Source organism: Bactrocera tryoni, chromosome 5 (genome assembly GCF_016617805.1).
Source record: "Bactrocera tryoni isolate S06 chromosome 5, CSIRO_BtryS06_freeze2, whole genome shotgun sequence".
NCBI classification, from domain to species: Eukaryota; Metazoa; Arthropoda; class Insecta; order Diptera; family Tephritidae; genus Bactrocera; species Bactrocera tryoni.
In genome coordinates, this window is record NC_052503.1 from 68,828,209 (window position 1) to 68,852,991 (window position 24,783).

The window sequence follows — 24,783 nt, forward strand, 5'->3', positions numbered from 1 at the left end:
TTGGACATGCTCCATCGTGCGAATTCCGATCCCATATTCATGGAGAGCATTATTACTGCCAATGAGACATACATAGGTTTATGAGTTTGACATGCAAAAAATTAAACAATCATCGGAATGGAACCCGTTTTCAGTCGATCGAAAAAATAAAACAAAATTCGCTGAAGAAACTGAAGATCATTTCAAAAAGTTCCTATGAAAATATTTTTTGAAAACTGGAACAATCGTTAACATAAGTGCATCACATCTGGTGGATATTACTTTGAAGGCGACAACATACAAGTAAATATTTATCAATAATTAAAAAATTAGCGTTTTTTACAATTTCCAGGTACTTTTTTGTCATAATGTAATGTATATGGTACATAAATAAAATATAGTCTAAATAAGTTTCGTTATATGACCTAAAGAAGGCACAACGAAATCGGGTATATAGTCTGGATTTACATTGGGATTCTTTAGCACCACATTAAATTCATGGTCGCTACTAGGACCTGAACCCACAAGTAAAGTCTGGAACCCGCACTTGTGACCAAATAACATGTCAATCTCGCAACTGAAACCACAAATATATTTAAATATGTAAATATTCAAGCCTTTAGCATGTCTCAACTTACACATCTCCGATCATGAGCGTACGCTTCGGCACAATCTTCCCCAACCTGATCAATTCTTGACAAATCTCTGGATTCGGTTTGCCAAACTGCAAAGCTTTACGCTCCACACACGCCTCCACAGCAGCCGTAATCGCAAAAGTATCAGGTATACGATATTCGGGAAAACGAAGCATATTATCTGCGTTCGTAGTCATGAAGAGACAATCCGCATTTGCACTAATATAATTGCAGGCTTTAAACAATTTCACGAAAGAGAAATGTTTATCGAAGCCCACAATAACAGCACCCACATTGTCAGCCTTCTGTTTGGCCACTTGTTGTGCAATCAAATCGTCTAGTTTATCTGGTATTGGTTCGGCGCCGGGTCCGAAACTTTCAATACCAGCTTCGGTTAATGAATTGCCTACAGCTTCAGCGCCTATTATATAGACTTTCTTTCGAAAATTGCGCGCCTGCAGATACTCAACAATTGAGTTTATAGGCGCGTTAATGTGCGATTCATCTATTTCAAAACCAGTTGCCGTAGCTTTCTGCCAGATTTCGCGACGCGTGTTTTTGCTATTATTAGTAACAAAATAAACTTCCTTGCCGAGCGATTTGAGTAATGCAATGGCTTCGGGTGCACCGTCTATGACCTTGTCCAGCCACAGCACGCCTAAATGAGTCAGAGTTAATATTTGTTAAGAAAAAGAAAAGAAGTACAATTTTAGTTTGCAAAAGAGTCTGCACAAAAAGCGCTCTTGTTTACTCAGTACTTTTACTACTGACGCTTTATAAATAACTAAACTTCAGTTACTCACCACGGCAATCCGTGAACACCGTATCGAAGCCGTTGAGCCACTTGGCCATTTCGGCTTTTGTTAGCTTCACCAAATCTGTAGGCTTCTTGTTCATTTCTTACAAATTATTATTTGAGAAACCAAATACTTTTTTAACAACTATAAGTGCCTGACCAAGCGTTGAATAACATTGCTCTAATGCTTATAAGCTACTCACAACAATAACCATATAAATGATAACTGACCGAAAAGATCGTGTTTAGATAGTGATAACCGAAAGCTCACTGCCTTACTAGTTACTTAAACGTTTTGATAAAAAGTTAATTAAACTAATAAATCCAAGATGTATGTATTTACTTAGAACTTTCATCGTTGTCAAAGCCCAGCAAGCAAAACTTGTGGAAGTTGGAAATAAAGGTTCCAAGTATATGATTAAATGCTACTGTGGGCAACAAATTGTAAGACTCTTCCTCTATAGACAAGTTCCAAGAAGATCCGACGTTTTCAAGCCAAATTTTGTTCAGCGATGAGGCCCAGTACGTATGTAAACAAGTAAAATCGCCGCATTTGGGACAAAGAGCAATCTGAAGAGCTTCAAGAGCTAATATTTCATCCAGAAAAAACAACGGTTTGGCGTGGTTTGTGAACCGGTGGAATCATCGGTCCATATTTCTTCAAAAATGTTACCGGTGAGCACGTAATCGTCAATAGCGACCATTGTCGCGCCGTGAACTATTTGATACGTGAAATTAAAGCAAAGTGATCTCAGCGACATTTGGTTTCAACAAGACGGCGCCACTTCCCACATAACGCATCAGTCAATAGATTTATTGAGAGAACACTTCTGTGAGCAGATAATTTCACGTTTTGAGTCGATCGATTGGCCACCAAAGTCGTATGATATCACACCGTTGGGCTTTTCCTGAGGGGATATGTAAAGTCTAAAGTCTACGCGGACAATCCCACTTCGATTCAGGCCTTGAAACATCACGCATGTCATTCGCCAGTTACCAGTCGCAATGCTCGAACGAGTCATCGAAAATTGGTCTCAACAGATGGACCACTTGAGACGTAGCCGCGACCAATATTTGAAAGAGATAATATTCAAAATCTTCCTGCTATATAGTGCAGAGGCATGGACGATGACAACATCTGACGAGTCGACGTTGCGAGTTGTCGAGAGAAAAGTTCTACGAAATATTTATAGTTCTTTGCGCGTTGCTCACGGCGAATATCACATTCGATGGAACGATGAACTGTATGCGATATACTACGACATTGACTTTGTTCAGCGAATTAAACGACAGCGGCTACGTTGACTAGGTCATGTCGTCCGAATGGACGAAAACACTGCAGCTCTGAAAGTTTTTGGCGCAGTACCCGCCAGGGGAAGCAGAGTAAGAGGAAGACATCCACTCCGTTGGAAAGACCAGATGTGGAAGGACGTGGCTTCGTTTGGAATCTCTAATTGGCGCCACATAGCAAAAAGTAGAAACGGCTGGCGCGCTATTGTTAATCCGGCTATAACCGCGTAAGCGGTGTCTACGCCAGTAAAGAAGAAGAATCTTAAAAGAATGTTCTTTCGAATGATAATAAACATTATCATTTAATTTGAAGTTTCTGTGTTTTTTCTTTAAAAAAGTAGGGAACTTCGAAATGGATCACCTTTTCGTAACTACAATTAAAAAACTTTATTTATCTTAATACTCGTTCACTTCCATAATAGAGAAAGTCTTTATTATTTCTTTCATAACCTGGATAATTTCAGCGAAAGTCAAATCATTTAAATGTAGGAGAAATATAAACACTAATAGCAAACGCTTCTCAGCAGACGCTGCAATATTCCGAGACTACTTTCTCACACACGCTCTGATCAAAACAAACAAGTCCGTTTTAAATATATATTCTCTCCGATATTCCTAGATAAGCTTCTTTATATCAGCCAGTGAAGGCACGAAGTAGTCGGGTATAAAACCTGGATTTTCAATGGGCTGCTGCAGCACCTCGTTCAATTCATACACACTATTATAGCCTGTGCCCACAAGCAGAGTCTGGAAACCGCAATTGTGACCAAATAAGACATCGACCTTGCAACTGAAAAGGTATATTTATAACAAACTACACTTAATCGTATTTTTTCTTACGTCTCCACTTACACATCGCCGATCATGAGCGTACGCGCCGGCACCACTTTCCCCGACTTGATCAGTTGCTGACAAATCTCCGGATTCGGTTTGCCAAACTGCAAAGCTTTACGTTCAACACATGTCTCCAAGCCGGCCAAAAGCGCACCAGTACCAGGTATACGAAATGCGGGATAACGATGTACCGTATCGAGATTGGTGGTCATGAAGAGGCATTCCGAATTCGAGCAAATATAATTGGAAGCTTTCAACATTTTTGCGAATGTGAAATGTTCATCGAAGCCCACAACAACAGCACCCACATCATCAGCGCCTTGTGTGGCTACTTGCTGTGCCAGATAGTCATTTAGTTTACCCTGTAGTACTTCGGGACCGGGTCCGAAACTTTCAATACCCACTGCAGCTAAACCGTTACTTATGGCTTCCGAGCCTACTATATAGACTTTCTTGCGAAAATTACGCGCCTGCAGGTACTCAGCAATAGCCTTTATAGGCGCCAAAATGTGGGATTCGTCTATATCGTAGCCGATCTTGGTGGCTGTCTGCCAGATTTCACGACTGGTTTTGACGCCATTGTTGGTGGCAAAATACACTTCTTTGCCGAGCGATTTGAGTAATGCAATAGCTTCGGGTACACCGTCTATGGCGACGCCCTCATGCCACAGCACACCTATGCGTGTTAGAGTATAAATTTATCAAGTGAAAGTGAAATAATCAAATGCGACTGAGCATTTTAGCTTGCTAACGTTTGTGAAGAGCAAGTAGCGCAAACAGAAAGCTCTCGCTTACTCAGCACTTCTTCGTCGCTCAACACAAAGCACTCAGCACTTTTACTATCGCACAGTTTTTGTTTGCGCTGTGCAAATAATGAAATCAACAAAAAACTCTTCCATCCGCACTCACCATCGCAATCCGTGAGCACCGTATCGAAGCTGTTGAGCCAAACAGCAATTTCGGCTTTTGTTAGCTCTGTCAAATTCGTAGGCTGACTTTTGTGCATTTTTACTATTTGCTCGTTCTTTTTTTTATTTATTAAATATAACTTTTAACTAACCAAATATTTTCTTATTGGCTTTACTTCTGATAATACACACTGTCTCCAGCACACGCGTGGAATTACGTGCCACAAATGTTCGTAAAATACCCGCAGCAGTTACAGAAGAAATGATAACTAATCGAAGAGAGACCAGCTGGCGCTTCTGTGACTTTTTGAACACAAAGTAGAGAGACCTAGCTCTCCCCCATTGTATCCAAGTAGGCATATTATGTCATTGGACTACTCAAGAATATAATCAATGTTAGATTTGGTGTCGCAATCTATATTTCTCTCTTTCGTAGTTTGTATAAAGTAAAGAAAAGTCCGATCAAGCGGTTCTGGAAACAGTTGAGAGACACTGATAAACATAAACAGTTTAATTTATGTCAAGTAGACAGTTTGGGTTGGCCAATATGACAATAATTTAAAAGTAGTTTGGAAATTTTCTTATGTTATCAATTTAACGGTTGTTTTTTTAGATGTGCGGTTTTCCATGAAGCTATAGTTTTTTCGGAGTTGGTCTCTTTGACAACCGCTACTAGATTAATACTCAGTTAAGTTTGCCAAATGGTTTAATGAACAGATTTACACTGGAACAACTTTTGTAAATCGTGCAAATTTACTACCAAAATAATGCTTCGGTCCGCGCGTTGTGTCCGATATTCGGTCGACATAAGCGCGCAGCAAAGTCGGCAATTCGAGCGACTATGGATCCGTTTCGCTCCACCTTTACTCTAGTGTCTAGCATCCTCAAACACGCCATACAGCGCGCACCGGGTCACCGGTTATTACTGCTGTGTGGCTGAATATCAAAGAAGACCCGCATGAGTTCTGCTGCCGTGCCAACAATTAGAGCTGTACCTATCCACTTTATGGAAAATTTGGCGGAAGGATCTTTGTTTGTAGGCTTAAAAATTAAATTTGAGCAAGAATTGCAGCCGAACGATCATCAACCATATCGCAAGTTCGGTAAAATAGTTCAAAAAGAGATGGTCGCCGATCCCGAAATTCACAAAGGAAATTTTCTTCAGCAGTGAAGCTCACTTTTGGTTTGAATGGCTCGTTAATCAATATTTAATCAAAAATGATGCCAGCCATAATGCTACATTCATGAGGAACGCTATAACGCCATATTTAATGACTGTTTCGTGCCTAAATTGGAGGATGTTGATCTAGACGAACTTTGGTTCCAACAAGACGACGAAAAAATCATTTTTTTGAATATAGCTCCGCAACATTGGTCTGTTACATAACCTCAAAAAGTTAACACAACCGGAATAATTTTGTGGGGCTATGTGAAGTCGCTTGTCCGAAACGATTAAAAGGAAGATAATATTCGGCACGCTATTGCCGACATACAACCCTAATTGTAGTTTGTATAGGTTTCTTATTATCTGTGTGGATTATGTTTAATGAGGAACAGAAGTGTGATGACTGTGCTCGCCTTACACGACATTAATGTATCCATTATCACTTCACCAACATTCCCAAAACGGTCTGGTCTGCACATCCGGAACGGACCCTACAAAGTTTAGTGTACGCTTCCTATTTCCTGTGTAATCTCTGTTTATGCTGGAGGGAACTCTGTAAGAAACTATTTATACAAAACCGGTGGGCTCATTATCACTTCTCCACCGTTTCTACGACAGTTGGATCTTTGTGCCCGTACTGAGCTCAGATTTTTGCCAACCGAAGGGCTAACCACACGGCAGCATCCAATTAAGATTATTGAGGATTATTTATAACTACAGAAATAACATGATAATGTGTACCACGCGTTGCGTTAGAAATTAAAGCTACTCAAGCTACATTAATAACCGATTCCTGGCGATCCATATTTAATTGAATATTAAATTGAACGTAGACTACGTGAGATTCCGAAATGGTGCCGCAAGTTGATGCAAAACTGTCGTCATGTCTCTGTGATAAGCAACTGCCGACTTTTGAATAAACAAGTTTTTGCCGTTAGACATATGCATTTATATTTATTTGCATAGTCGATTATGAGTCAGTATTGTAGAAAATATCATGTATATAAACATATGCATATGTTTGCAAATAAATATATTTGTCGTCGTAGTAGACCCCACTAGATTTGTATAAGTAAAACTAATTATACCCTGAACAAAGTATATTCAGTTAGGCCTACCTGTCTGTCTGTATATACGCGTTCTAATCCCTTAGTTTTTGAGATTTTGTGAGAAAGTAACCTATCTGGCGGTTACGCCGGTATCCACCACACAAACTGATCGATCAAAATCAAGTTCTTGTATAGAAAACTTGTTTATTTAACGAGATATCTTAACAAAATTTGGCATGTATCGTTGTTCAGCGCCACTATACAATCTCCGAATAAAATTTGCAGAACGAACCACTATAACACATAGCTGTCATACAAAGTGATCGATCCAAATCAAGTTTTTGTATGAAAAACTTTTTTATTTTACAAGATATTTTCACGAAATTTGGCATGAATTTTTCTCCAAAGCAGCGCTATAATCTCCGAAAAAAATGTTCAAATCGGATTACTATAACATATAGGAGCCATACAAACTGATCAATGAAAATCAAGTTCTTGTATGAAAAACTTGTTTATTTTAGAAGATATTTTCACGAAATTTGGCATGAATTTTTCTCCAAGGCACCGCTATAATCTCCGAATAAATTTTTCAGATCGAACCACTATAACATATAGCTGCAATATAAAGTGATCGATCCAAATCAAGTTTTTGTATGAAAAACTTTTTTATTTTAGAAGATATTTTCACGAAATTTGGCATGAATTTTTCTCCAAGGCACCGCTATAATCTCTGAAAAAATTGTTCAAATCGGATTACTATAACATATAGCAGCCATACAAACTGATCGATCAAACTGTAGTGCTTGTATGAAAACTTTTTTCGTGAAGGGTATTATAACTTGGTTGGGTCTTTTCTTGTTTTATTTTTAAACAAAATATATTTTATAAATATATACATACATACATACTCGTAAACATCTTACACGTCAATTAATTTTATTGCGATAAAGTGATTGACAACAGCCCAGCCCCTACAGCTGCTCGTTTTTATTATTCTAGAAAAGGGAAAATTCCTAAAGGTTCTCAAATGAAAATAACAATTGTAAAATCTAATCTTTTTTAACTGATTACTCTGTTTTCTGCTGGTACTAATGATTAATTGATTAGAAATTAGTTGATGCAATCACCTGAGCCAAACGTGCATACATTATTTTTGTTTAAAATTAAGTAAAATCGAATTTCTCACAATAAATAGTTAAGGAAATCAATCAATTATAACGTACTTACATACATATGTACATATGTATATGCTAAAAATACAAACTTACATATATAAAAATGTGCATACATATATATATATATGTATGTATATGTATATATGTATGTACATACATATGTATAATTTTATTGTGATTGGAAAAGCAGAAGATTGTAAAATGTTTATTTTGCTTTTTTATATATAATAGATATTGCTTTGCAAAATATTTTATTAAATTTAATTTTTTAATATTTTCCATATTTATATATACCATTTTTAATAAATTGCCGAGCTAAAAATAAATATTTGCACTTGTTTTCAATATAATTTATTATTTTGTTCTGGAAATTTAAACAAATATTTACATATTTTTGTATAAATTAAAATTATATATTATTCACGCAACAATCTTGTGCGATTTACATGTTTTTAGTCACGGAATGTCAAGCCAGCCGCATTCCAAAGACCTAGTACATGTGTCTATGTATGTATACATATGTATGTATATAGTTTGTTGTTCAACAACATTGAAAAAATATATAATTTTGTGTATATACATACATACATAAACATTTTTTGATATTTTGAGGTTACATAAAATATATGTATATACATACAGAGTTCATAAAAAATGTTTCTACAATTATTTATACAGTTATGCTGATAGTATTCACCTATTAATTTCATACAAAAGCAAGCAAAAAGTAAATATAGTATATAATATGACAAATTAATATTAATTTTAACAACATATTTTGCTAATGGTTGCGTTTAAATAAGCGCCAGCAAATCGGCAAGTCTCGGCAAATAAACATCAGGTATGAGTTTTTTGTGCTCTGGGTCACTAGATTTCTGCCAAATATGCACATCGCTCAGCTGATTGACACCAGTGCCGACAAGCAACGTCTTGAAACCGCAATTGTGGCCCAGCACTATGTCACTGCCACAACTAAAAATTGTAAATAAAAAATAATAATCACATAAAATGAGTAATTTTACAAAAATGTCAAACTCGCAACGAAACCACTCACCAATCGCCGATCATAAGCGTACGCGCTGGCTTAATGCTGCCATTCTTAATTAGCCACTCACAAATGCTGCGATTCGGTTTGCCAATCACAATCGGTTCGCGTGCCGTACACGTCTGCACGGTGCGCACAATACTGCCCGCATCGGGTATCACCATGCCAGTTATTGGGAAGCGTTCATCCGTATTTGTAGCGATAAATAGACACTTTGGATCCGACAAATACACGGAAGCCTTAATCATTTTACAAAAACTGAAGTGCACATCGAAACCCACAACCACAGCGCCAATATCCGTTTCCTTACGCAAACCGGACTGTATATATGCCGTCAGCCGCCCGGACATAACATCTGGGCCCACTTCAGTGTGCTTAATGCCCACCGCCTTCAGTTCGTCCGTTATGCCGGCCGTGCCTATAACGTACACTTTGCGCTGGAAGTTACGGGCTTTTAGGTAGGCGGCAGTGGCGTAGGACGAGGATATAATGCGATCGGCGCTAATGTCGAAACCCATGTTGTGCGCTTTTTCGTATAACTGTTGACGCGTACGCGTGGAATTATTCGTGCATAGGTAAATTTGTTTGCCCAAACGTTTGAGTTGGCGCATAGTTTCCGCGGCGCCTTCAATCACATTATCGCCCAGCCAAATAACACCTGGCGTCGAAAGGATATTTTAAATTACAGTTTTGTGTATTTTAAGGCCGTGTGGCAAATGCGCTGTACTCACCATCACAATCACTAATAATGGTATCGAAACTGTCTAGCCATTGACGCACCTGCTCCAAAGGCTGCTCCAACAGATTTACACAACTTCCTTGATACATATTTGCGTTTCTAAACTGTTACTTGGAAAAATTCACGTTAATAGGCGCGCTTAAGCTTATTTACAACTTGCAACGGCTTTTGTTTCTAAAACGTTTCTGAACCTCCAACGGTTTTTATAAGGGAATAAATTCACCGTATATAGTCTGGAGCCGTGATGCCCCTTTAACCCTTTTCGATCTGATTTGTGATAAGCGCATATCACATGAAATTTGTTATTTTAGAAATCTTGTTATTATTTAACTTTTTAGTTTATTCACAATTTTTCACACTCGACCTTTCATAACACCATTTGTACAAAAGAACATTGTCGGACAGCAATGCAAATAACATCAATACACAACTATAATTAAAAAATATTTTGGTGTACACATGCAAATGTATTAAAAATTGTTAGCGTATAAGTTTAGGTTAGCTAAATTGTTGTCATATTAAAAGAATATTTACTAATTATAATACCAAATAAAGGTAAAGTATAATATATATATAAATTTGTAGCAATGTTGTGTGTTTCTGCTTCGGTTTTAGTTTTTGCTTTCGTTTAGTGCTTGCTATTGTTATTACATTGTTTTCTTCTTTTTGTTTTACAGCCCTTGGCCGGTAACGTATAACCGGCTGTTGTGGGAATTGATTTCATATTTATGTTATTGTCTAAAACTAACACTACATAAATGGCAGCAAATCGCCCAATTTGGGCAAAAAGACATCGGGTATTAGTTTCTTCTGTTCGGGATCATCCGATTGCTTCCACGCCTCCACATCGTTCAGCTTGTGTATGCCGGTGCCGACAAGCAGCGTTTGGAAACCACAATTGTAGCCCAACAGTATATCGGTGTTGCAGCTAAAAGCAAATAACGGTATTGTCAGCAAATGTAATACACATAACACCACATGCAACACTCACCGATCGCCAATCATTAGTGTACGCGCCGGATCAATTGTACCCTCATTTATCAACCACTCACAAATGCTTGGATTTGGTTTGCCAATTACAAAAGGTTCACGTTCAGCACATGTCTGCACTGCGCGCACAAAACTACCCGAACCGGGTATCACCATGCCGGGCATCGGAAAGCGTTCATCCGTATTTGTTGCAATGAACAGACACTCCGGATTGTCCAAATACGAAGCGGCTTTGATCATTTTGCAAAAACTAAAGTGTTCATCGAAACCCACAACCACAGCGCCAATTTCGGGATCTTTGCTAAAGCTGGTCGCCAGATAATCGGCCAATGTGCTGGTCATTACATCGGGACCCACATCGCTATGCTTAATGCCCACAGCATCCAGTTCGCCTGTTATACCGCCGGCGCCTATCACATACACTTTCTTCTGGAAATTGCGCGCCTTCAGGTATGCAGCGGTTGAATGCGCTGAAGAGATCATGCCGTCGGCTGTGATGTCGAAGCCCATGCTGTGCGATTTCTCAAGCAGCTGTTGGCGTGTTTTAGTCGAGTTATTGGTACAAAAGAATATCTTTTTACCAATCGTTTTGAAACGATTCATTGTATCCACAGCACCTTCGATGACATTGCTGTAAACCCATAACACACCTAGGCGGTAGAAAGTGGGTACATAATTAGTAAAATAAAAATCAAAAGTCATACTGCAGAAGAATGCCGACTCATTACTTTTATAAGACAAGAAACTTTATATGCATAAATACATACACACACACAAAGCGATTGTTAGTTCCAGTTAACCAGTATGTATACTGTCATTCAGAATTTGCAACCGTGACATTGTCAATGCCCTAATAGACACCTTGACCACATTATCAATGTGGATAGTATGTACATACATACATTTGGCTTCACTACACATTTCACGTACATACATATGTACATATGTATATGAATAGATTGTTGGTACGTCAACAAAACGCACGCGAAAATTTCCGCAGCACACATTATAAAAAAAGTTTAGGATACCGCTACCAATACGAATTACGCAATGTTGCCTCATAGTTTATAAGTACCCAACGCAAATCCATATATGCCGCACAAAACACTTATCGCAATGCAATTGTGAAACAGTCAACCAAGTGACCTTTAAGGTCAAAACTTTTTGCACTTTGCTATGTTCGGCCTTACGTTATTTATGTGTTCTATACGTTATATATTTTAATATACTTACCATCGCAATCGGTGATGACAGCGTCGAAACCGTTCAGCCATTCCTTGACCTTCTCCGGCGGCTGCTCCAGCAGATTCGTACAAGTTTGTTTGTACATATTTGTATAGTGTTTACTAAGTACGCTATAGCCTCTGTTACCCGTATTGCTAGTATATAAGCGTCGCTAAACTGACGTACAATTATTAATACTTTGCGTGTCCACTGTATTAAATGCACACAACCACAGGCGTAGAATCCACTGCGTTGACTGTTCTATTGACTGCCAATATTACCGCTACTACTGTCGCCACTTTCGCTTCCACCACTAAATCTGCCGCAAACAGTTTCTATTGGGAGGCAAAATATTTTTTGCTTTAGCTTTTTTTTTTTTGAGAAAAAATAATGTATAAATTTTATTTTGCTCTTTTGCCATTCACGATCACGTTTGAAGAAGCAGAACACACCAATAGCAATTAGCAGAGAACACAGCGATAAAAGTGGCGCGGTTCGGTTTCGAAATGTTTGGTGAGTCAGGCAATCATAAGTGATTGGCTCTCTCACGCCTGCTCCATAACGCGCTGCACTTAAATCATTTATGTACTATACATATGGGACAATGTCAGTCCAATGTCTGGCTCCTCAACACGTGCGTTGCTGTGCCAAAACCACTTATCGATTTTCTACAATTATGTATGGCCCCGTCTGCTCCACTTTTGCCTCTACAACAAAGAACTAACCTTTTTTGGTATATTACGTTTGCTCTTTGCCGCTGTACTTTACGCAATGCTATTTGAGTTTAGCTTCTAACTCTAAGTTGCTCTTGAATTTCACAAAATAACTTACTCATCCAAGAGTACAGCGCACCTCCCTCGGGTAGTGATAAGGAAACGTTTTCTTCAATAGTCCGCGTATCTGTTTGACATTGACGTTTGCGTTTTCAGCTTTTCCACTTGCCTTTGCTCCATTCATCAAATTTCACTATTTACGCGCAGAAAGAGACAAAAATTGAGCACAAACTTAATTTTTATTTTTTATAATTAAAGGAAATGCAAAATCAGCAGAATGCAATTAATTGCATTTATTTTGTTGTTACTTTTAACATCGTTTTCCAACTGTATTTGGTGTGTGTGTAACAGCTGATTTATTCATTCTCTGACACTGGTATATAAATGAAACAGAAGCGAACGAGTGGAAATTCTCGCATTTTATTAATTTTTTTCGGGAAATTTAATTACGTTTTGATTTGTAGTAAAGTGAAAAGGAAACTTTTTATTACGCAAGTTAATTTCACTATTTTTATATTTTCTTACAAAAAAATACATATAGTTTTGTTTTAAATTTGTAGATTGTTAAATTGCTCACAGTGACGTATACTCCGCTAAAATTTAACAGCGCTCTCTTCTCTGGTATTTAATGACATTGCGTTTCTTGTGATTTATAAGTTTTTGCTTCCCATCACTTTTCTCTAAACAAATTATTTGGCAAATTGGCTATAAATAAATGTAATCGTTAATCGATGAAAGCGGATATTTTGCGATTATTTATGACACTTTGCAGTTACCACTTTAGCGGCGCAGGAAGTAATTCAAATCGGAAAATTTCGGTATATATGCATCTGGCATAAAATGCTTTGCCAAATTACCGTTCAACTTCTTCAAGTGCAGCACATCACTCCACGTATGTGTGCCCGTACCAACGAGCAGTGTTTGAAAGCCAAGATTGTGTCCAAATGGCATATCCGTTTGGTAACTAAACGTATATTAATTATGTAAAAAAAATATAATCAGTACAAAAAATTAAAAACACATACTTATCGCCCATCATTAGAGTATTTGCAGGTTGTATAAGGCCGGTTTCGATGTATTGCATGCACATATTTGCACTAGGTTTCCCAATAACGAACGCCTTTCGACCGGTGCAATACTCAATAGCCGCAACAAAACTACCTGTGCCCGGTAACATCATATCACCTGTATATGAACTTGCATCCACATTGGTGGCAAGAAATAAGCAATCCGGATTTTTCAAATAAGTCGCAGCTTTAGCCAACTTACAAAAGCTGAAATGCGTGTCATAACCAACAATGACTGCACCCACATTCGCTTCCTTTCGGAATTCGGTAGCAAACTTTGCAACAGTTTCATGCATTATGTCTGGCCCGCTGTCATTATGTAAAACTATACCAGCCGCATCCAATTCTGTGGTGAGCGCTTCAGCGCCAATAACATAAGCATATTTAAGAAATTGCAAATCTTTTAAATATTGCGCTGTTGCATGCGCCGTACAAAGCACCTCATTTTCACGTATATTGAGACCCAAACGTTCTGCTTTAAAAGTATGTTGTTGACGCGTTTGTGTGGAATTGTTTGTACAAACATAGATTTGCTTTCCGCTTGCTTTCAATTGGTTTAGAGCATCAATTGCACCCGGTATTGGTTTGTCGTAGATCCAGAGAACACCTGAAAGTAAATTTTGTTTACAGTTCAATTAATGGCTATAACTATTTGAAATTTACCTTCGCCGTCTGCTATGATCGTATTGAATGAATTTAACCAAGACCTCACCTCCGTTGCTGGTTGAAGCAATAAATTTGTGCATTGTTTTCTGGCTATTTTCTTAGCTGCGTTTTCAGTTTGCCTTGAGAAAGGTTTGCTCGTATCTGAATGCAAATTTTGACAGATTTTTAGACGGCCAATAAGATCAGCGAAACGGTATAGAAAACTCATAATAATAAAACCAACATCAATAATGTTGTTTTGAAAATAATAAATATTGTTTTAAAAATTATAAAATTTTTTTCAATTTTTTCATGTAAAATAATTTCTATTTTTTTAATATTGAAATTGCGCTTTTTGTAACTTCATTTGTTTACTTTTATTTTAATTTTTCGTCACTAAAGTTACTTTCATACATTTTTATTTTTTTTATTTTCTTAGTACTTCTTATTAATTGCTAAAGTATTATTTTGTATTAAACTCCCTAAAAAGAAAAACGTCATTTTATACTAAACTAAATTAAAATAAACTAACGGTAATTTTAATTAAAATGTTTTGTAAATATTTATATATGTATGTATATCGTTTTTCATATGTATGTATGTAAAATTTTGGCCCAATAGTGCTGCTGTGCAGCGCTCTTGACACAATGGTGGTTTTCATGCTCTTAAATTTACAAATTACCAGTCGCTTGCTTTCCAAATTATCCATGCATGTGCAATTTTTCAATCGTTATCACAATAAAATAAAAAGTTTATTCAAATGAAAATTGCAATTGATTTTACTTTTCAACACATACCCATCAATATGCGATCAAAAATTCTCTCAATTTTTTTTGTATTTGGAAGTCGTCGTATTCAAATTTACAAATATGCAAAATTCCAAACTTATTTATTTTAGAAAATTATGGTGTCAATATTAAATTGTAAATATTTTATTATTAATGCTTGCTTAATCACACATCCATAGATAATTACTCATTGAACGACTACGGCACTAAACTAATTATGCGGTCACACTTTTTAAATAAAATAATATTTACTAGCTGTTTGTTTATACACAACTTTTTTTTTTGATTAGAATAAATTATTTGAATTGGAAATTGTGTATTGAAAAACAAAATTACATTAAAATTAAACTAATCATTAAGTTACAGTTTCTAAATCTACATAAGAAAATTGCAATTTGCAAAATAAACATTTGCTGAGTTTGTTGTTGTTTGCATATATTAGTTTGCTAATTGTGTGAGGATACAAAATGTGTGTTTGTGTTGTCTCTTGCAATATTAAGTTTCAGCGCGACGCTTTTATTTTGTTTTCTTTTTGATTCACATTTTCATTACTTTTTGTTGCTGCATTCACTTTTGCACCACGAGTGCATTTTGTCACATCCCTACAGCATTAATTGCTGTGATATCGTGCCCATGTCATTTAGCATCGGCGCTGGTGTCATTTGTTGTTGTTGCACTGGCTGTTGCATAGCTACCACTGTGCCGGGCATAACATTTACACCGCTGCCTACTGTACCCGCATTACCACTACCCCCAACCATTGGCGGTATGCCACCCATTGTAACGCCACCCACACTGCCACCACTCACACCAACACCTGTACCGCCGCCGCCGCTGCCACTGCCACCTGCCACGGATCCTGCGGCTGAGGGCTCTGGACTGTGGCTTTTCTTTTTACGTTTTTTCTCCTTTTTCCGTTTCTTACGCTCTTTATCGTCTTCATGGCGTTTTTGTTTTTTATGTTTACGCTCGTAGGTCTCCAGTCCAGCGGAATCTGTAAGCAACCAGAGAGTTAAACGTGTGTTAGTATAACGTAGCGTTGTAATTCTTACCCATGAGTGATGTTTCTTGTGGCACAGCGCCGTCTTTGTGTTTGTGCTTTTTATGCTTATTTTTGTGTTTACGTGCGGGCGTCGTATTCAGCGCACGATACTGTTCAGGTAGCTAGAAAAAGAACACAATGTCAAATAGTTGCAATTTTTGCAGTGTGTTTTTAAAGTACTCACAGGTCCAGGATGCAGGCGGAAACCGGCTAATTGTACGGCAGTTAATGGCACTAATTCCTTGCCCACAATCGGCGGTTTTTCAATAACACTACGCAGTGTGCTGTTTTCCTGCATTACAAGGGGCATTTTATAAATCACAATAATCATATTCTATGTACAACTTAGTACTAACCAGATTGCTTGTGGTGTCGTAAATGCCAGGTAGGTTGGGTAGAAACGATGCTAGCGATTCTTTTACTTTTTTATCCTTAAACTTAGTTAGTGTGTGATGCAAACCATATTCGGTCATTAAGTCTTTATCACCCGTCAATTCGCCTTTGCCTAGATAAGTAAATTCAAATATTCCTTGTTACTTGATAATCATAAATGATATCTTAGTTGTAAAGTAAGTTTAAATATGCTCGTTACTTAAATATTATAAACCATACATTCGTTGTATCTAACTTTGCATAAGCTAATGGTACACACCTGGTGGTTCTTTCCATAAGTAAAAAGGTCCTGTCTGTATAATCGTTGGCGTTTTGCCAAGCGATATCGTAGTCTTAAGTGTGCCCGATGAATCCTGCCTCGACACCACAGGTGATCGGCCACCGTGTGGTGATGACTTTGGGGAATATGTTGTACTTTCCATTTTGCGAAATTGATCGCCAATCATCATGTTGCTATAATTGTTCATCATGCTGGCTTTTATATAGAAGGTAGTGCTACCACTTCATCGGTGTAATACAAGATGGGGCGAGAAATTCTTCATCCAATATGTGTAATTTTTACTCCCAACACGCACACTCGCACACAATAAAGGTTAATTTGCGTGTTTCAACACCAAGGACTTTACAAATTATTTTATTCCGAATTGCACTAAAAAATTGTCTGCCGTTACAATTTCCCCGTACTGCTAGTGTTGCTTCGTCTGCATAGCGTTTGCCAACTTGAGCATTTAGCTCTGCTGCGACGGTAAATTTTGCTGCACTGAATTTACTTCCAAGGCCACTTTTTCTGCGCCTTCGGTGTAATATTTGTTTTCCAGTCAACTTAATAACAATATTTACGTATTTATATGTACGTTTTACGTGTTTTTGAACATAAATAATGAAATTTAAATTTGCGAAAAATACACAGAAGATTTCGATTTTATCGCCATCTTAAGACTGACCAAATGCGAATGTCAGACCAACTTTAAAGCTGTCAAAAGTGGGATAAAAATTGGCAGAAAAGACAAATTAACGTGTGTAGAAAAATGTTGAAGATTGAAAAGAAAGCAAAAGGTTTGTGTACTGGCTAAAGTTAACGAATGTGCAGATATCTCATAAATAATTTTTAAAATTGCATACACATTAAATATTTCTAATATTTGTGCATAAATAGTATTATAAAAATAACAAAAATAACATTTTAACATTTTTTTTGTTATCTGAAACGTTGATTTAAAACAATCAAATTATTGCCAACTCAAACATTTTTGCAATTTCTCATTTGACATTCACTTTACATTTTGACATCTCGCTTTTTACGTCACTTCGCTGCCAAATATTTCGACAATTTATTCGCCTGTCACCGGAGGAATTTCTTGTTCGCGAGTAGAAGTAGAAATTATATCTCAGCCATTTAGTTAAGATAATAAAATAACAAAAGCCTTTACAAAATGCAGTGTACTCTCCGTAATGCCATGGCAGCAGCCATTAAGGTGAGATTATCCAAAAAAATTTCATGAAAAAGTGAATGTGAACGTGGGATTCTTACTGGTTTAGTGGAATTTTTTTGTGGTTATGCAATTCATCTGAATTAACCTATTCAACGGGTTCGTGGACATTAACTATGCAGAGCCACAGCTAAAAAGATTGTATAAATTAATGCATTTGCGGTGTATTTTTTATTAAATATTTCTTTTTTGGTGTTGAAATGCAAAAATAATTGATTGCAACTAAATGCATTACAAATGTGAAGCACAACTGCGGGCGCAGGCGTGCAAAAATGCATATACACATAAATGTAATCTTATCATAACAGCTGATTGATTTAAAAATCTGAAGAAAATTTCCAACCAATTTTTTTTGACTTTCATATTCCGCAAAGTCGGGTGAATATAAAATATGTGTATATTTTTTACTGATAAGCATCATTTAAATCGTAAGCACACACCACACATTATTCAATATTCGACTGTGCCGTTTAGTTTTAGCCTAGTTGATGGATATGTCACTTAAGTGATGACCTCGTGATCACGTTATATTGTTTTTGTTGTTCTACATATAATTCTTATCAATTGCAGACGCCTTTGCGTACGAATGGCGCTATTTTGGGAGCTTTAAATGGTCGCTTCTACTCGAGTACACATGAAGCTGATTTGGTTGTTATTGGTTCCGGTCCAGGTGGTTATGTCGCTGCCATCAAGGCCGCCCAATTGGGATTGAAAGTATGTATAGCGTTAATCATTTTATTATTCCAATAAAATAATTTAATTATATCTTATGCAGACCGTCAGTGTTGAGAAAAATCCTACATTGGGTGGCACTTGCCTTAATGTTGGTTGCATTCCTTCAAAGGCTTTGCTTAACAATTCACATTACTACCACATGGCACATTCTGGTGATTTAGCCAATCGCGGCATTAACTGTGGCAGTGTATCTTTGGATTTGGACAAGCTGATGCAGCAGAAAGTGAATGCTGTCAAAGCGCTTACCGGAGGTATCGCCCAATTGTTCAAGAAGAACAAAGTTACACAGTTAACTGGATTGGGCAGCATTGTCAACCCAAATCAAGTGCAAGTTACTAAAGATGATGGCAGCGTTGAAACCGTAAATACGAAAAATATTATGATTGCCACCGGCAGTGAAGTTACACCATTCCCTGGTATTGAGGTAAGTACTTAAAATTACCAATTGCAGTTTTTGGTAAAACTCACGTATTTTTCAATAATTAGATCGACGAAGATGTTATCGTATCTAGCACAGGTGCGCTCTCACTCAAGCAGGTGCCCCAAAAATTGGTTGTCATTGGTGCTGGCGTTATCGGTTTGGAGTTGGGCTCTGTCTGGTCCCGCTTAGGTGCTGAAGTCATTGCTGTCGAGTTCATGGAAACTATTGGCGGTGCTGGCATCGATATTGAAGTGTCCAAAACTTTCCAAAAAGTGCTGACAAAACAAGGTTTGAAATTCTTGTTGGGAACCAAAGTGCTTGCAGCTCAGCGCAGTGGTAATAACGTAACCGTGTCTGTGGAAAATGCAAAGTCTGGTGAGAAACAAGACATTTCCTGCGATGCTTTGCTAGTGTCTGTTGGTCGTCGGCCATACACCGAGGGCCTTGGTCTTGACGCTGTTGGCATTGTTAAAGACGATAGGGGACGCGTGCCGGTCAATGCCAATTTCCAAACTGTTGTACCAAACATTTACGCTATTGGTGATTGCATTCACGGACCTATGTTGGCACACAAAGCCGAAGATGAGGGCATTATTTGCGTAGAGGGCATTCTTGGTGGTCATGTGCACATTGACTACAACTGTGTGCCAAGTGTTGTGTACACACATCCCGAAGTTGCGTGGGTTGGCAAATCTGAGGAGCAGCTGAAGCAAGAGGGTGTTGAATACAAAGTTGGTAAATTCCCATTCTTGGCTAACTCGCGTGCAAAGACCAATAACGAGACAGATGGTTTCGTCAAAGTGTTGGCGGATAAGGCTACCGATCGCGTTTTGGGCACACACATCATTGGACCCGTAAGTAGATTTTTTATGAATCTATTTCAGTTTGAAACTATAATGTTTGATATTGCTATTATTTTTAACAGAGCGCTGGTGAACTGATCAACGAAGCCGTTTTAGCGATGGAATACGGCGCCGCATCTGAGGACGTTGCTCGTGTCTGCCATGCTCATCCTGTAAGTTCGAAAAATGGTTTATAAACATTGTAATATTTTGCTCACACATTTTCATTTACAGACATGCGCTGAAGCTCTGCGTGAAGCGAATGTTGCGGCCGCGTTCGGCAAACCCATCAACTTCTAATCACAATCAGCGCTAAGTTAGCGAAGCAATATTCACTTAACATTTATTAGAAAACTCACTCTGCCTTCAATTTCGTTAAATTTTATTTATTATGTAATAAAAAGTCGCAAAAGTTGTGATTTCTCTGCGCTGGAAGTGTTCGCTCGAAGAGTTTTACATCTCCTAATTCCAACCTTTCAACAGTACGGATTGTGACGGTCGTTTGCGAAATAGTTTTGGTCTCAATGAGTTTAGCTAATACTGATTCTTCAATCAATGAACATGTCTAATGAGTGTAAACAATGTAAAATTTAACAAAATATGCGAAACCAGTTACGAAACTTATTGGTAATAGTATAGAAAAGGAAACATTTTAAAATAAAAATGGAAAACACAGCGATAATCCATTACTTGGTTTGTTTTATTTTCTATATCTTGAGGTATGTAGAGAATTAATTTGGAATCGGTACTGCCCAAATTCTGGAAAACTACCAATACCGCTACAGCAATAATGACAAAGATTGTTCTACTGAATAGGAAATATATGTATGTTTGCTTGGTGAATATCTCATATATTCACAAATTAATGTACTCTTATTCAAGAGTAACTTAATACATGTGTTTAGTAAATGGTTTTAAACTAAATATTAATTCTTTTTAAGAATAGTATGTTTAATATATTCTGCAAAAGTAATCTAAAAAGAAATTACTATTTACGTCAGGCTTTTTCAGTTTTTGTTTTCACACTGTTTTTCTTCGCTACTCAGAAATTCCTCAATTTTACATAATGTATGAAGTTGGCAACCAGAACTGTCAATGTAAAAAAAATTGTCCAATTCAATTTTTCAGTTCAGAAATTTTTCTTTTGGCAAAATAATCCAATTTTATTTAACTAAAAGCATAAAACATTTAAAATATATATTTTATTTTTTTGTGTAACTTAATGAATTCTTTAAAGGTGTTGTCAAGTGTCGCCGCACGCGATGCACTGCGTGGAAGCAGTGTAACATTGCTGTTACAAAATCAGCCGCGAAAGGGCATATCCATGCGTCCAGTGCATAAAACCAAAGATACCATAGATGTACATAATAATCATATTTGGAAATTAACACAAAATATGTTATGTAAGAACTTTTATTGCAGAACTCTGAATACCCGCGAAAGGTCTTTTCTGGCATACAACCCACTGGTGCTTTGCATTTGGGCAATTATCTTGGTGCAGTACAAAATTGGACAAAGTTACAGAATGCCAAAGAGGATGTATCATTTTGCATTGTCGACATGCACTCATTAACAGTGCCACAAGTGAGTTGCTTAACAGCTACGAAAGTTAACCTCAATTTATACATGTTTGCTAAAATATCGACGATTTTTCTTAAATGTGTTAAAGGATCCTATCACTTTGCGTGAAAACATATTTCATATGGCTGCAGCAATGTTGGCATGCGGCATTGATCCCGAAAAGTCTACATTGTTTGTGCAATCTGCTGTGAAAGAACATGCAGAACTGTCATGGATATTAGGCTGCATGACAACTATGGCACGTTTGGGTCATCTGCCACAATATAAGGAGAAGACACGAGCCGTGAAAGAGGTGCCATTGGGCTTATTTGTTTATCCAGTGTTACAGGCAGCGGATATCATGCTTTATAAGTATATTAATCTCCAATACACAGTATTATTAAGTATGATAATAATCTCTATTTTGCAGATCAACCCATGTGCCTGTTGGTGAGGACCAAATACAGCATATACAACTTACGCAACATTTAGCACGCACATTCAACACCAAATACGGAAATACGTTCCCGATTTGTCACGCCGTCATTAGTGATAAGAGTGCGGCGCGCATACGTTCCCTGCGTGATCCCAGCAAAAAGATGTCCAAGTCCGATGCTGATCCAAAAGCGGTTATAAGTCTAACCGACGATGCCGACGTCATAATAGAGAAAGTCAAAAAGGCCGTCACAGACTTTTGTTCGGACGTGCACTATAGTCCTGAAACCCGCCAGGGCGTTAGTAATCTAATAAGCATACATTCACTTCTTTCTGGTAAGAGTGTGCAACAAATTTGCGATGAGGCCAAGAGCATAGATACCGGAAAATACAAAATGATAGTAGCCGAAGAGATTGTCGAACATCTGCGTCCCATACGTAATAAAATCAATCAACAGCTGTTGCGGCGCAACGAATTGGTATATTTGCTAGAGATGGGTGCTGAGAAAGCGCGAGAAACCGCTGCTGCTACTTTAGCAGAAGTAAAGCAAAAGCTTGGCATGGGTGCCTTACCCAATATGCCAGCCATATTAGAACACAAGGAAGAGGTGAAAGTTATACCGAAAGCTAAGAAGCCGGTAGTTGAGACGAAAAAGATAGGCGACGTCGAGGTGCCACTAGTGCCGAAACAACAATTGCGCGTCGAGAAAAAGCAACAAATGCGTGTTGAAATTCAAACAAACACGGATATGGACTTAAATGTGCCGCCGAAATTGGACATTAAAACAGCAGCGCCGACAAGCAAGCCAGCGGAAGCATCGTTAGCGGTTACGACGAAGGCTTTGGTACCAAAGAAGGCAATGGATGCCAATGAAGTAAAGGGAGACAAGCAACAAAAAGAGATCAAGATTTAGGTATTAATGTAGCAAATTCTTTAGTACCGTTAAGTTGTTCCACTGGCTGTGAGTGAGATTTTCGCGTGCGTGTGTATTTAGGAGCGTTTGATTGTATAAATTTTCTGTGCGTTAGGTTATTTTAGAGCGTTTATTTTATTTTCTGCTTATTTTTGTTTTGAACAGTAATAAGTAGCAAGCTTAATTTTGCTACTTAAGCTTTAAGCTAACAAATTAAAAAAATGCAATTTTTTTTCTAAACTTATTTTATAATTAAATTTTGATGCGGAAAATAAATTTGCGCAATTGAAAAAAATTGTGTTTTATTGTAAAGAAAAAAGTAAACTATAAAAAAACTTCAATAAAAAAATCAGAATTTTTATATTACTACCAAATTTTTAACACAAATTTGGAGATGACAACGCCTTTTTAACATTGCCCAATATAAAGCATCTGTGTCCTGATTTTGTTGTTGCTGCTGCACTCGCAAGAGATGCCAACCAAAACGACGTCCTCGTTGTGTTGCACTTGCTGCAGTAGAGCGCACTCTCACTTGCGCATAACTATGTTATACTCGTTTCTCACCGAAAGCACTGGAGCAGAGCGTTAAGAAATGCTCGTATTTTATGGCTACCTGTGCAATTAAGTGGGCAGTTAAAGGTTTGCCTATTTCATGGAGTTTTTCTTAAAGAGAGCACGATGCTGAATGCATCGAGTAAACAAGTTTTGGCTCTCTCTTTCTTTAATAATACGAATTCTCTTTACTTCAACGCTCAGTTGCAAGCTACACTCGGTTAAAAAACTTTAATGCGTGGAGGAAATACATATGTATATAATGCATTAAAAAATAATTGAATTAACATTTGAATAATTTTTATGTTATTTTGTGATTACAAAAACCTTAATTGAAAATAATTTTCAAGTTTTAAATTGGAAATAACGGAATGAAAAAAACTTTAAACTCAAAACAAAAATAAATTATTATACAAAAACAATGTTTAATTAAAAAAAAACAACTTTAATTCAAACATTTAAATTTTTAATTCCAATGCTGGATTGAAAAAAAATTTAATTCAAATACCTGAATAAAAAAAAATTATCACAAATACCGGAATGAAAAAAAAATTCATCCGAAAAAAATAATTATTTAATCAATAATACGGGAAAGAAAAGGAAAAAAATTCTAATCTCAAAATTGTAGAAAAAATTTATTTTTAATTAATTTTTTTAATCCAAATGCCGGAAAGAAACTGTAATTTTATCTCAAAATCAGAATTAAAAATTGAAAATTTAATTTGTTATCCAAAAAGTGGGATTAAAAGAGAAAATAGTTTTTAATTAAATTTTTAGTTCTGAAATCAGTAGCTGAAGTTTAATTTATTATATAATAATTGAAAGTTTATTTTGTAATCCCAAAAGTTTAATTAAAATTGAGAATCAATTTTTAAATCCCAAATTTCTGTACTTAAAAATTCGCAAAATAAAATTATTTTGGCGAATCGACGAAAAACATCATTTCAATCACAACAAATTATCTTTATGCTGAGTTTAAATTATCCATCCGACAATTCATCCGCATCCTTTTTTAATATATTTATCATTAATATTTAGTGTTAACAACTTAGATAGCATCTCCCCTCATTCTTCATGCCGTAGCTCAAAATAAAGTCGTCTTATTTCACACCATCCACTGACTACTCTCACACACTTTCTTTCTACCCTCTTGCTACGAAGAGCATTTACTAACCGAAAAATTATATCCGCCACTCAATGGCTGGCACACTAACACATAGAAAACCACCATGTACAGATATTGAGTGCATTTGCACTTATGGCCAGCTAGTAGTTTACTTGCCCGATTAGCCGGATG

At 37.0% G+C, this 24,783-nt stretch overlaps 8 protein-coding genes across 9 annotated transcripts; 2 read left to right on the top strand and 6 right to left on the bottom strand.

Moving 5' to 3' along the window:
- Positions 1-334: 334 nt before the first annotated feature.
- Positions 335-1,557, bottom strand: LOC120778126 (glycerol-3-phosphate phosphatase-like). The gene is made up of 3 exons (XM_040109829.1): positions 1,418-1,557; positions 618-1,272; positions 335-556 (listed from the first exon to the last, which is right to left on the bottom strand). Exons 1-3 carry the CDS (start codon positions 1,509-1,511, stop codon positions 382-384), a joined length of 924 nt encoding a protein of 307 aa, XP_039965763.1. The 5' UTR covers positions 1,512-1,557; the 3' UTR covers positions 335-381.
- Positions 1,558-3,108: 1,551 nt separating this feature from the next.
- Positions 3,109-4,729, bottom strand: LOC120777630 (glycerol-3-phosphate phosphatase-like). The gene is made up of 3 exons (XM_040109083.1): positions 4,444-4,729; positions 3,553-4,210; positions 3,109-3,490 (listed from the first exon to the last, which is right to left on the bottom strand). Exons 1-3 carry the CDS (start codon positions 4,538-4,540, stop codon positions 3,316-3,318), a joined length of 930 nt encoding a protein of 309 aa, XP_039965017.1. The 5' UTR covers positions 4,541-4,729; the 3' UTR covers positions 3,109-3,315.
- A 3,699-nt stretch (positions 4,730-8,428) lies between these two features.
- LOC120777615 (glycerol-3-phosphate phosphatase-like) lies at positions 8,429-9,832 on the bottom strand. The gene is made up of 3 exons (XM_040109063.1): positions 9,608-9,832; positions 8,886-9,534; positions 8,429-8,803 (listed from the first exon to the last, which is right to left on the bottom strand). Exons 1-3 carry the CDS (start codon positions 9,702-9,704, stop codon positions 8,626-8,628), a joined length of 924 nt encoding a protein of 307 aa, XP_039964997.1. The 5' UTR covers positions 9,705-9,832; the 3' UTR covers positions 8,429-8,625.
- Positions 9,833-9,929: 97 nt separating this feature from the next.
- Positions 9,930-12,867, bottom strand: LOC120777616 (glycerol-3-phosphate phosphatase-like). 2 transcript variants are annotated; one of them, XM_040109064.1, is made up of 4 exons: positions 12,661-12,867; positions 11,839-12,164; positions 10,607-11,255; positions 9,930-10,543 (listed from the first exon to the last, which is right to left on the bottom strand). In XM_040109064.1, exons 2-4 carry the CDS (start codon positions 11,933-11,935, stop codon positions 10,366-10,368), a joined length of 924 nt encoding a protein of 307 aa, XP_039964998.1. In that variant the 5' UTR covers positions 11,936-12,164; positions 12,661-12,867; the 3' UTR covers positions 9,930-10,365. The 2 variants fall into 2 exon arrangements, with proteins under 2 accessions (XP_039964998.1, XP_039964999.1); XM_040109065.1 differs by lacking the exon at positions 12,661-12,867 and adding an exon at positions 12,555-12,654.
- A 348-nt stretch (positions 12,868-13,215) lies between these two features.
- On the bottom strand, positions 13,216-14,567 carry LOC120777612 (pyridoxal phosphate phosphatase-like). The gene is made up of 5 exons (XM_040109061.1): positions 14,333-14,567; positions 14,121-14,276; positions 13,628-14,069; positions 13,379-13,566; positions 13,216-13,307 (listed from the first exon to the last, which is right to left on the bottom strand). Exons 1-4 carry the CDS (start codon positions 14,541-14,543, stop codon positions 13,383-13,385), a joined length of 993 nt encoding a protein of 330 aa, XP_039964995.1. The 5' UTR covers positions 14,544-14,567; the 3' UTR covers positions 13,216-13,307; positions 13,379-13,382.
- Positions 14,568-15,224: 657 nt separating this feature from the next.
- LOC120777613 (mediator of RNA polymerase II transcription subunit 19) lies at positions 15,225-17,480 on the bottom strand. Its single transcript, XM_040109062.1, has 5 exons — positions 16,797-17,480; positions 16,501-16,649; positions 16,329-16,436; positions 16,155-16,266; positions 15,225-16,096 (listed from the first exon to the last, which is right to left on the bottom strand). The coding sequence occupies exons 1-5, from the start codon at positions 17,005-17,007 to the stop codon at positions 15,705-15,707; spliced, it is 972 nt and encodes a 323-aa protein (XP_039964996.1). The 5' UTR covers positions 17,008-17,480; the 3' UTR covers positions 15,225-15,704.
- Positions 17,481-17,866: 386 nt separating this feature from the next.
- Positions 17,867-20,714, top strand: LOC120777610 (dihydrolipoyl dehydrogenase, mitochondrial). The gene is made up of 6 exons (XM_040109059.1): positions 17,867-18,012; positions 18,598-18,741; positions 18,803-19,186; positions 19,249-20,037; positions 20,109-20,198; positions 20,260-20,714. Exons 1-6 carry the CDS (start codon positions 17,971-17,973, stop codon positions 20,323-20,325), a joined length of 1,515 nt encoding a protein of 504 aa, XP_039964993.1. The 5' UTR covers positions 17,867-17,970; the 3' UTR covers positions 20,326-20,714.
- Positions 20,715-21,168: 454 nt separating this feature from the next.
- On the top strand, positions 21,169-23,067 carry LOC120777611 (tryptophan--tRNA ligase, mitochondrial). The gene is made up of 4 exons (XM_040109060.1): positions 21,169-21,385; positions 21,448-21,609; positions 21,695-21,957; positions 22,016-23,067. The coding sequence occupies exons 1-4, from the start codon at positions 21,248-21,250 to the stop codon at positions 22,932-22,934; spliced, it is 1,482 nt and encodes a 493-aa protein (XP_039964994.1). The 5' UTR covers positions 21,169-21,247; the 3' UTR covers positions 22,935-23,067.
- The last annotated feature ends 1,716 nt before the right edge of the window (positions 23,068-24,783 follow it).

What these genes read in the sequence shown, in the direction of transcription:
- LOC120777612 (XM_040109061.1), bottom strand. Translation starts at nt 14,543, where the DNA reads ATGAGTTTTCTATACCGTTTCGCTGATCTTATTGGCCGTCTAAAAATC. An exon ending in ACGTTTGGGTCTCAATATAC is followed by an intron (nt 14,070 to 14,120) that starts GTGAAAATGAGG and finishes AATATTTAAAAG; the next exon opens with ATTTGCAATTTCTTAAATAT. An exon ending in ACTCTAATGATGGGCGATAA is followed by an intron (nt 13,567 to 13,627) that starts GTATGTGTTTTT and finishes ATATACGTTTAG; the next exon opens with TTACCAAACGGATATGCCAT.
- LOC120777616 (XM_040109064.1), bottom strand. Translation starts at nt 11,935, where the DNA reads ATGTACAAACAAACTTGTACGAATCTGCTGGAGCAGCCGCCGGAGAAG. An exon ending in TGTCATCACCGATTGCGATG is followed by an intron (nt 11,256 to 11,838) that starts GTAAGTATATTA and finishes TCTACCGCCTAG; the next exon opens with GTGTGTTATGGGTTTACAGC. An exon ending in ACACTAATGATTGGCGATCG is followed by an intron (nt 10,544 to 10,606) that starts GTGAGTGTTGCA and finishes ATTTGCTTTTAG; the next exon opens with CTGCAACACCGATATACTGT.
- LOC120778126 (XM_040109829.1), bottom strand. Translation starts at nt 1,511, where the DNA reads ATGAACAAGAAGCCTACAGATTTGGTGAAGCTAACAAAAGCCGAAATG. An exon ending in GGTGTTCACGGATTGCCGTG is followed by an intron (nt 1,273 to 1,417) that starts GTGAGTAACTGA and finishes TGACTCATTTAG; the next exon opens with GCGTGCTGTGGCTGGACAAG. An exon ending in ACGCTCATGATCGGAGATGT is followed by an intron (nt 557 to 617) that starts GTAAGTTGAGAC and finishes TTGTGGTTTCAG; the next exon opens with TTGCGAGATTGACATGTTAT.
- LOC120777611 (XM_040109060.1), top strand. Translation starts at nt 21,248, where the DNA reads ATGAATTCTTTAAAGGTGTTGTCAAGTGTCGCCGCACGCGATGCACTG. An exon ending in ACTCATTAACAGTGCCACAA is followed by an intron (nt 21,610 to 21,694) that starts GTGAGTTGCTTA and finishes AATGTGTTAAAG; the next exon opens with GATCCTATCACTTTGCGTGA. An exon ending in GCGGATATCATGCTTTATAA is followed by an intron (nt 21,958 to 22,015) that starts GTATATTAATCT and finishes TCTATTTTGCAG; the next exon opens with ATCAACCCATGTGCCTGTTG.
- LOC120777630 (XM_040109083.1), bottom strand. Translation starts at nt 4,540, where the DNA reads ATGCACAAAAGTCAGCCTACGAATTTGACAGAGCTAACAAAAGCCGAA. An exon ending in GGTGCTCACGGATTGCGATG is followed by an intron (nt 4,211 to 4,443) that starts GTGAGTGCGGAT and finishes TAACACGCATAG; the next exon opens with GTGTGCTGTGGCATGAGGGC. An exon ending in ACGCTCATGATCGGCGATGT is followed by an intron (nt 3,491 to 3,552) that starts GTAAGTGGAGAC and finishes ATACCTTTTCAG; the next exon opens with TTGCAAGGTCGATGTCTTAT.
- LOC120777610 (XM_040109059.1), top strand. Translation starts at nt 17,971, where the DNA reads ATGCAGTGTACTCTCCGTAATGCCATGGCAGCAGCCATTAAG. An exon ending in CCATGGCAGCAGCCATTAAG is followed by an intron (nt 18,013 to 18,597) that starts GTGAGATTATCC and finishes TATCAATTGCAG; the next exon opens with ACGCCTTTGCGTACGAATGG. An exon ending in CCGCCCAATTGGGATTGAAA is followed by an intron (nt 18,742 to 18,802) that starts GTATGTATAGCG and finishes TATCTTATGCAG; the next exon opens with ACCGTCAGTGTTGAGAAAAA.
- LOC120777615 (XM_040109063.1), bottom strand. Translation starts at nt 9,704, where the DNA reads ATGTATCAAGGAAGTTGTGTAAATCTGTTGGAGCAGCCTTTGGAGCAG. An exon ending in CATTATTAGTGATTGTGATG is followed by an intron (nt 9,535 to 9,607) that starts GTGAGTACAGCG and finishes TTTCGACGCCAG; the next exon opens with GTGTTATTTGGCTGGGCGAT. An exon ending in ACGCTTATGATCGGCGATTG is followed by an intron (nt 8,804 to 8,885) that starts GTGAGTGGTTTC and finishes TACAATTTTTAG; the next exon opens with TTGTGGCAGTGACATAGTGC.
- LOC120777613 (XM_040109062.1), bottom strand. Translation starts at nt 17,007, where the DNA reads ATGATGAACAATTATAGCAACATGATGATTGGCGATCAATTTCGCAAA. An exon ending in ACGACACCACAAGCAATCTG is followed by an intron (nt 16,437 to 16,500) that starts GTTAGTACTAAG and finishes CTTGTAATGCAG; the next exon opens with GAAAACAGCACACTGCGTAG. An exon ending in TCCGCCTGCATCCTGGACCT is followed by an intron (nt 16,267 to 16,328) that starts GTGAGTACTTTA and finishes TTCTTTTTCTAG; the next exon opens with CTACCTGAACAGTATCGTGC.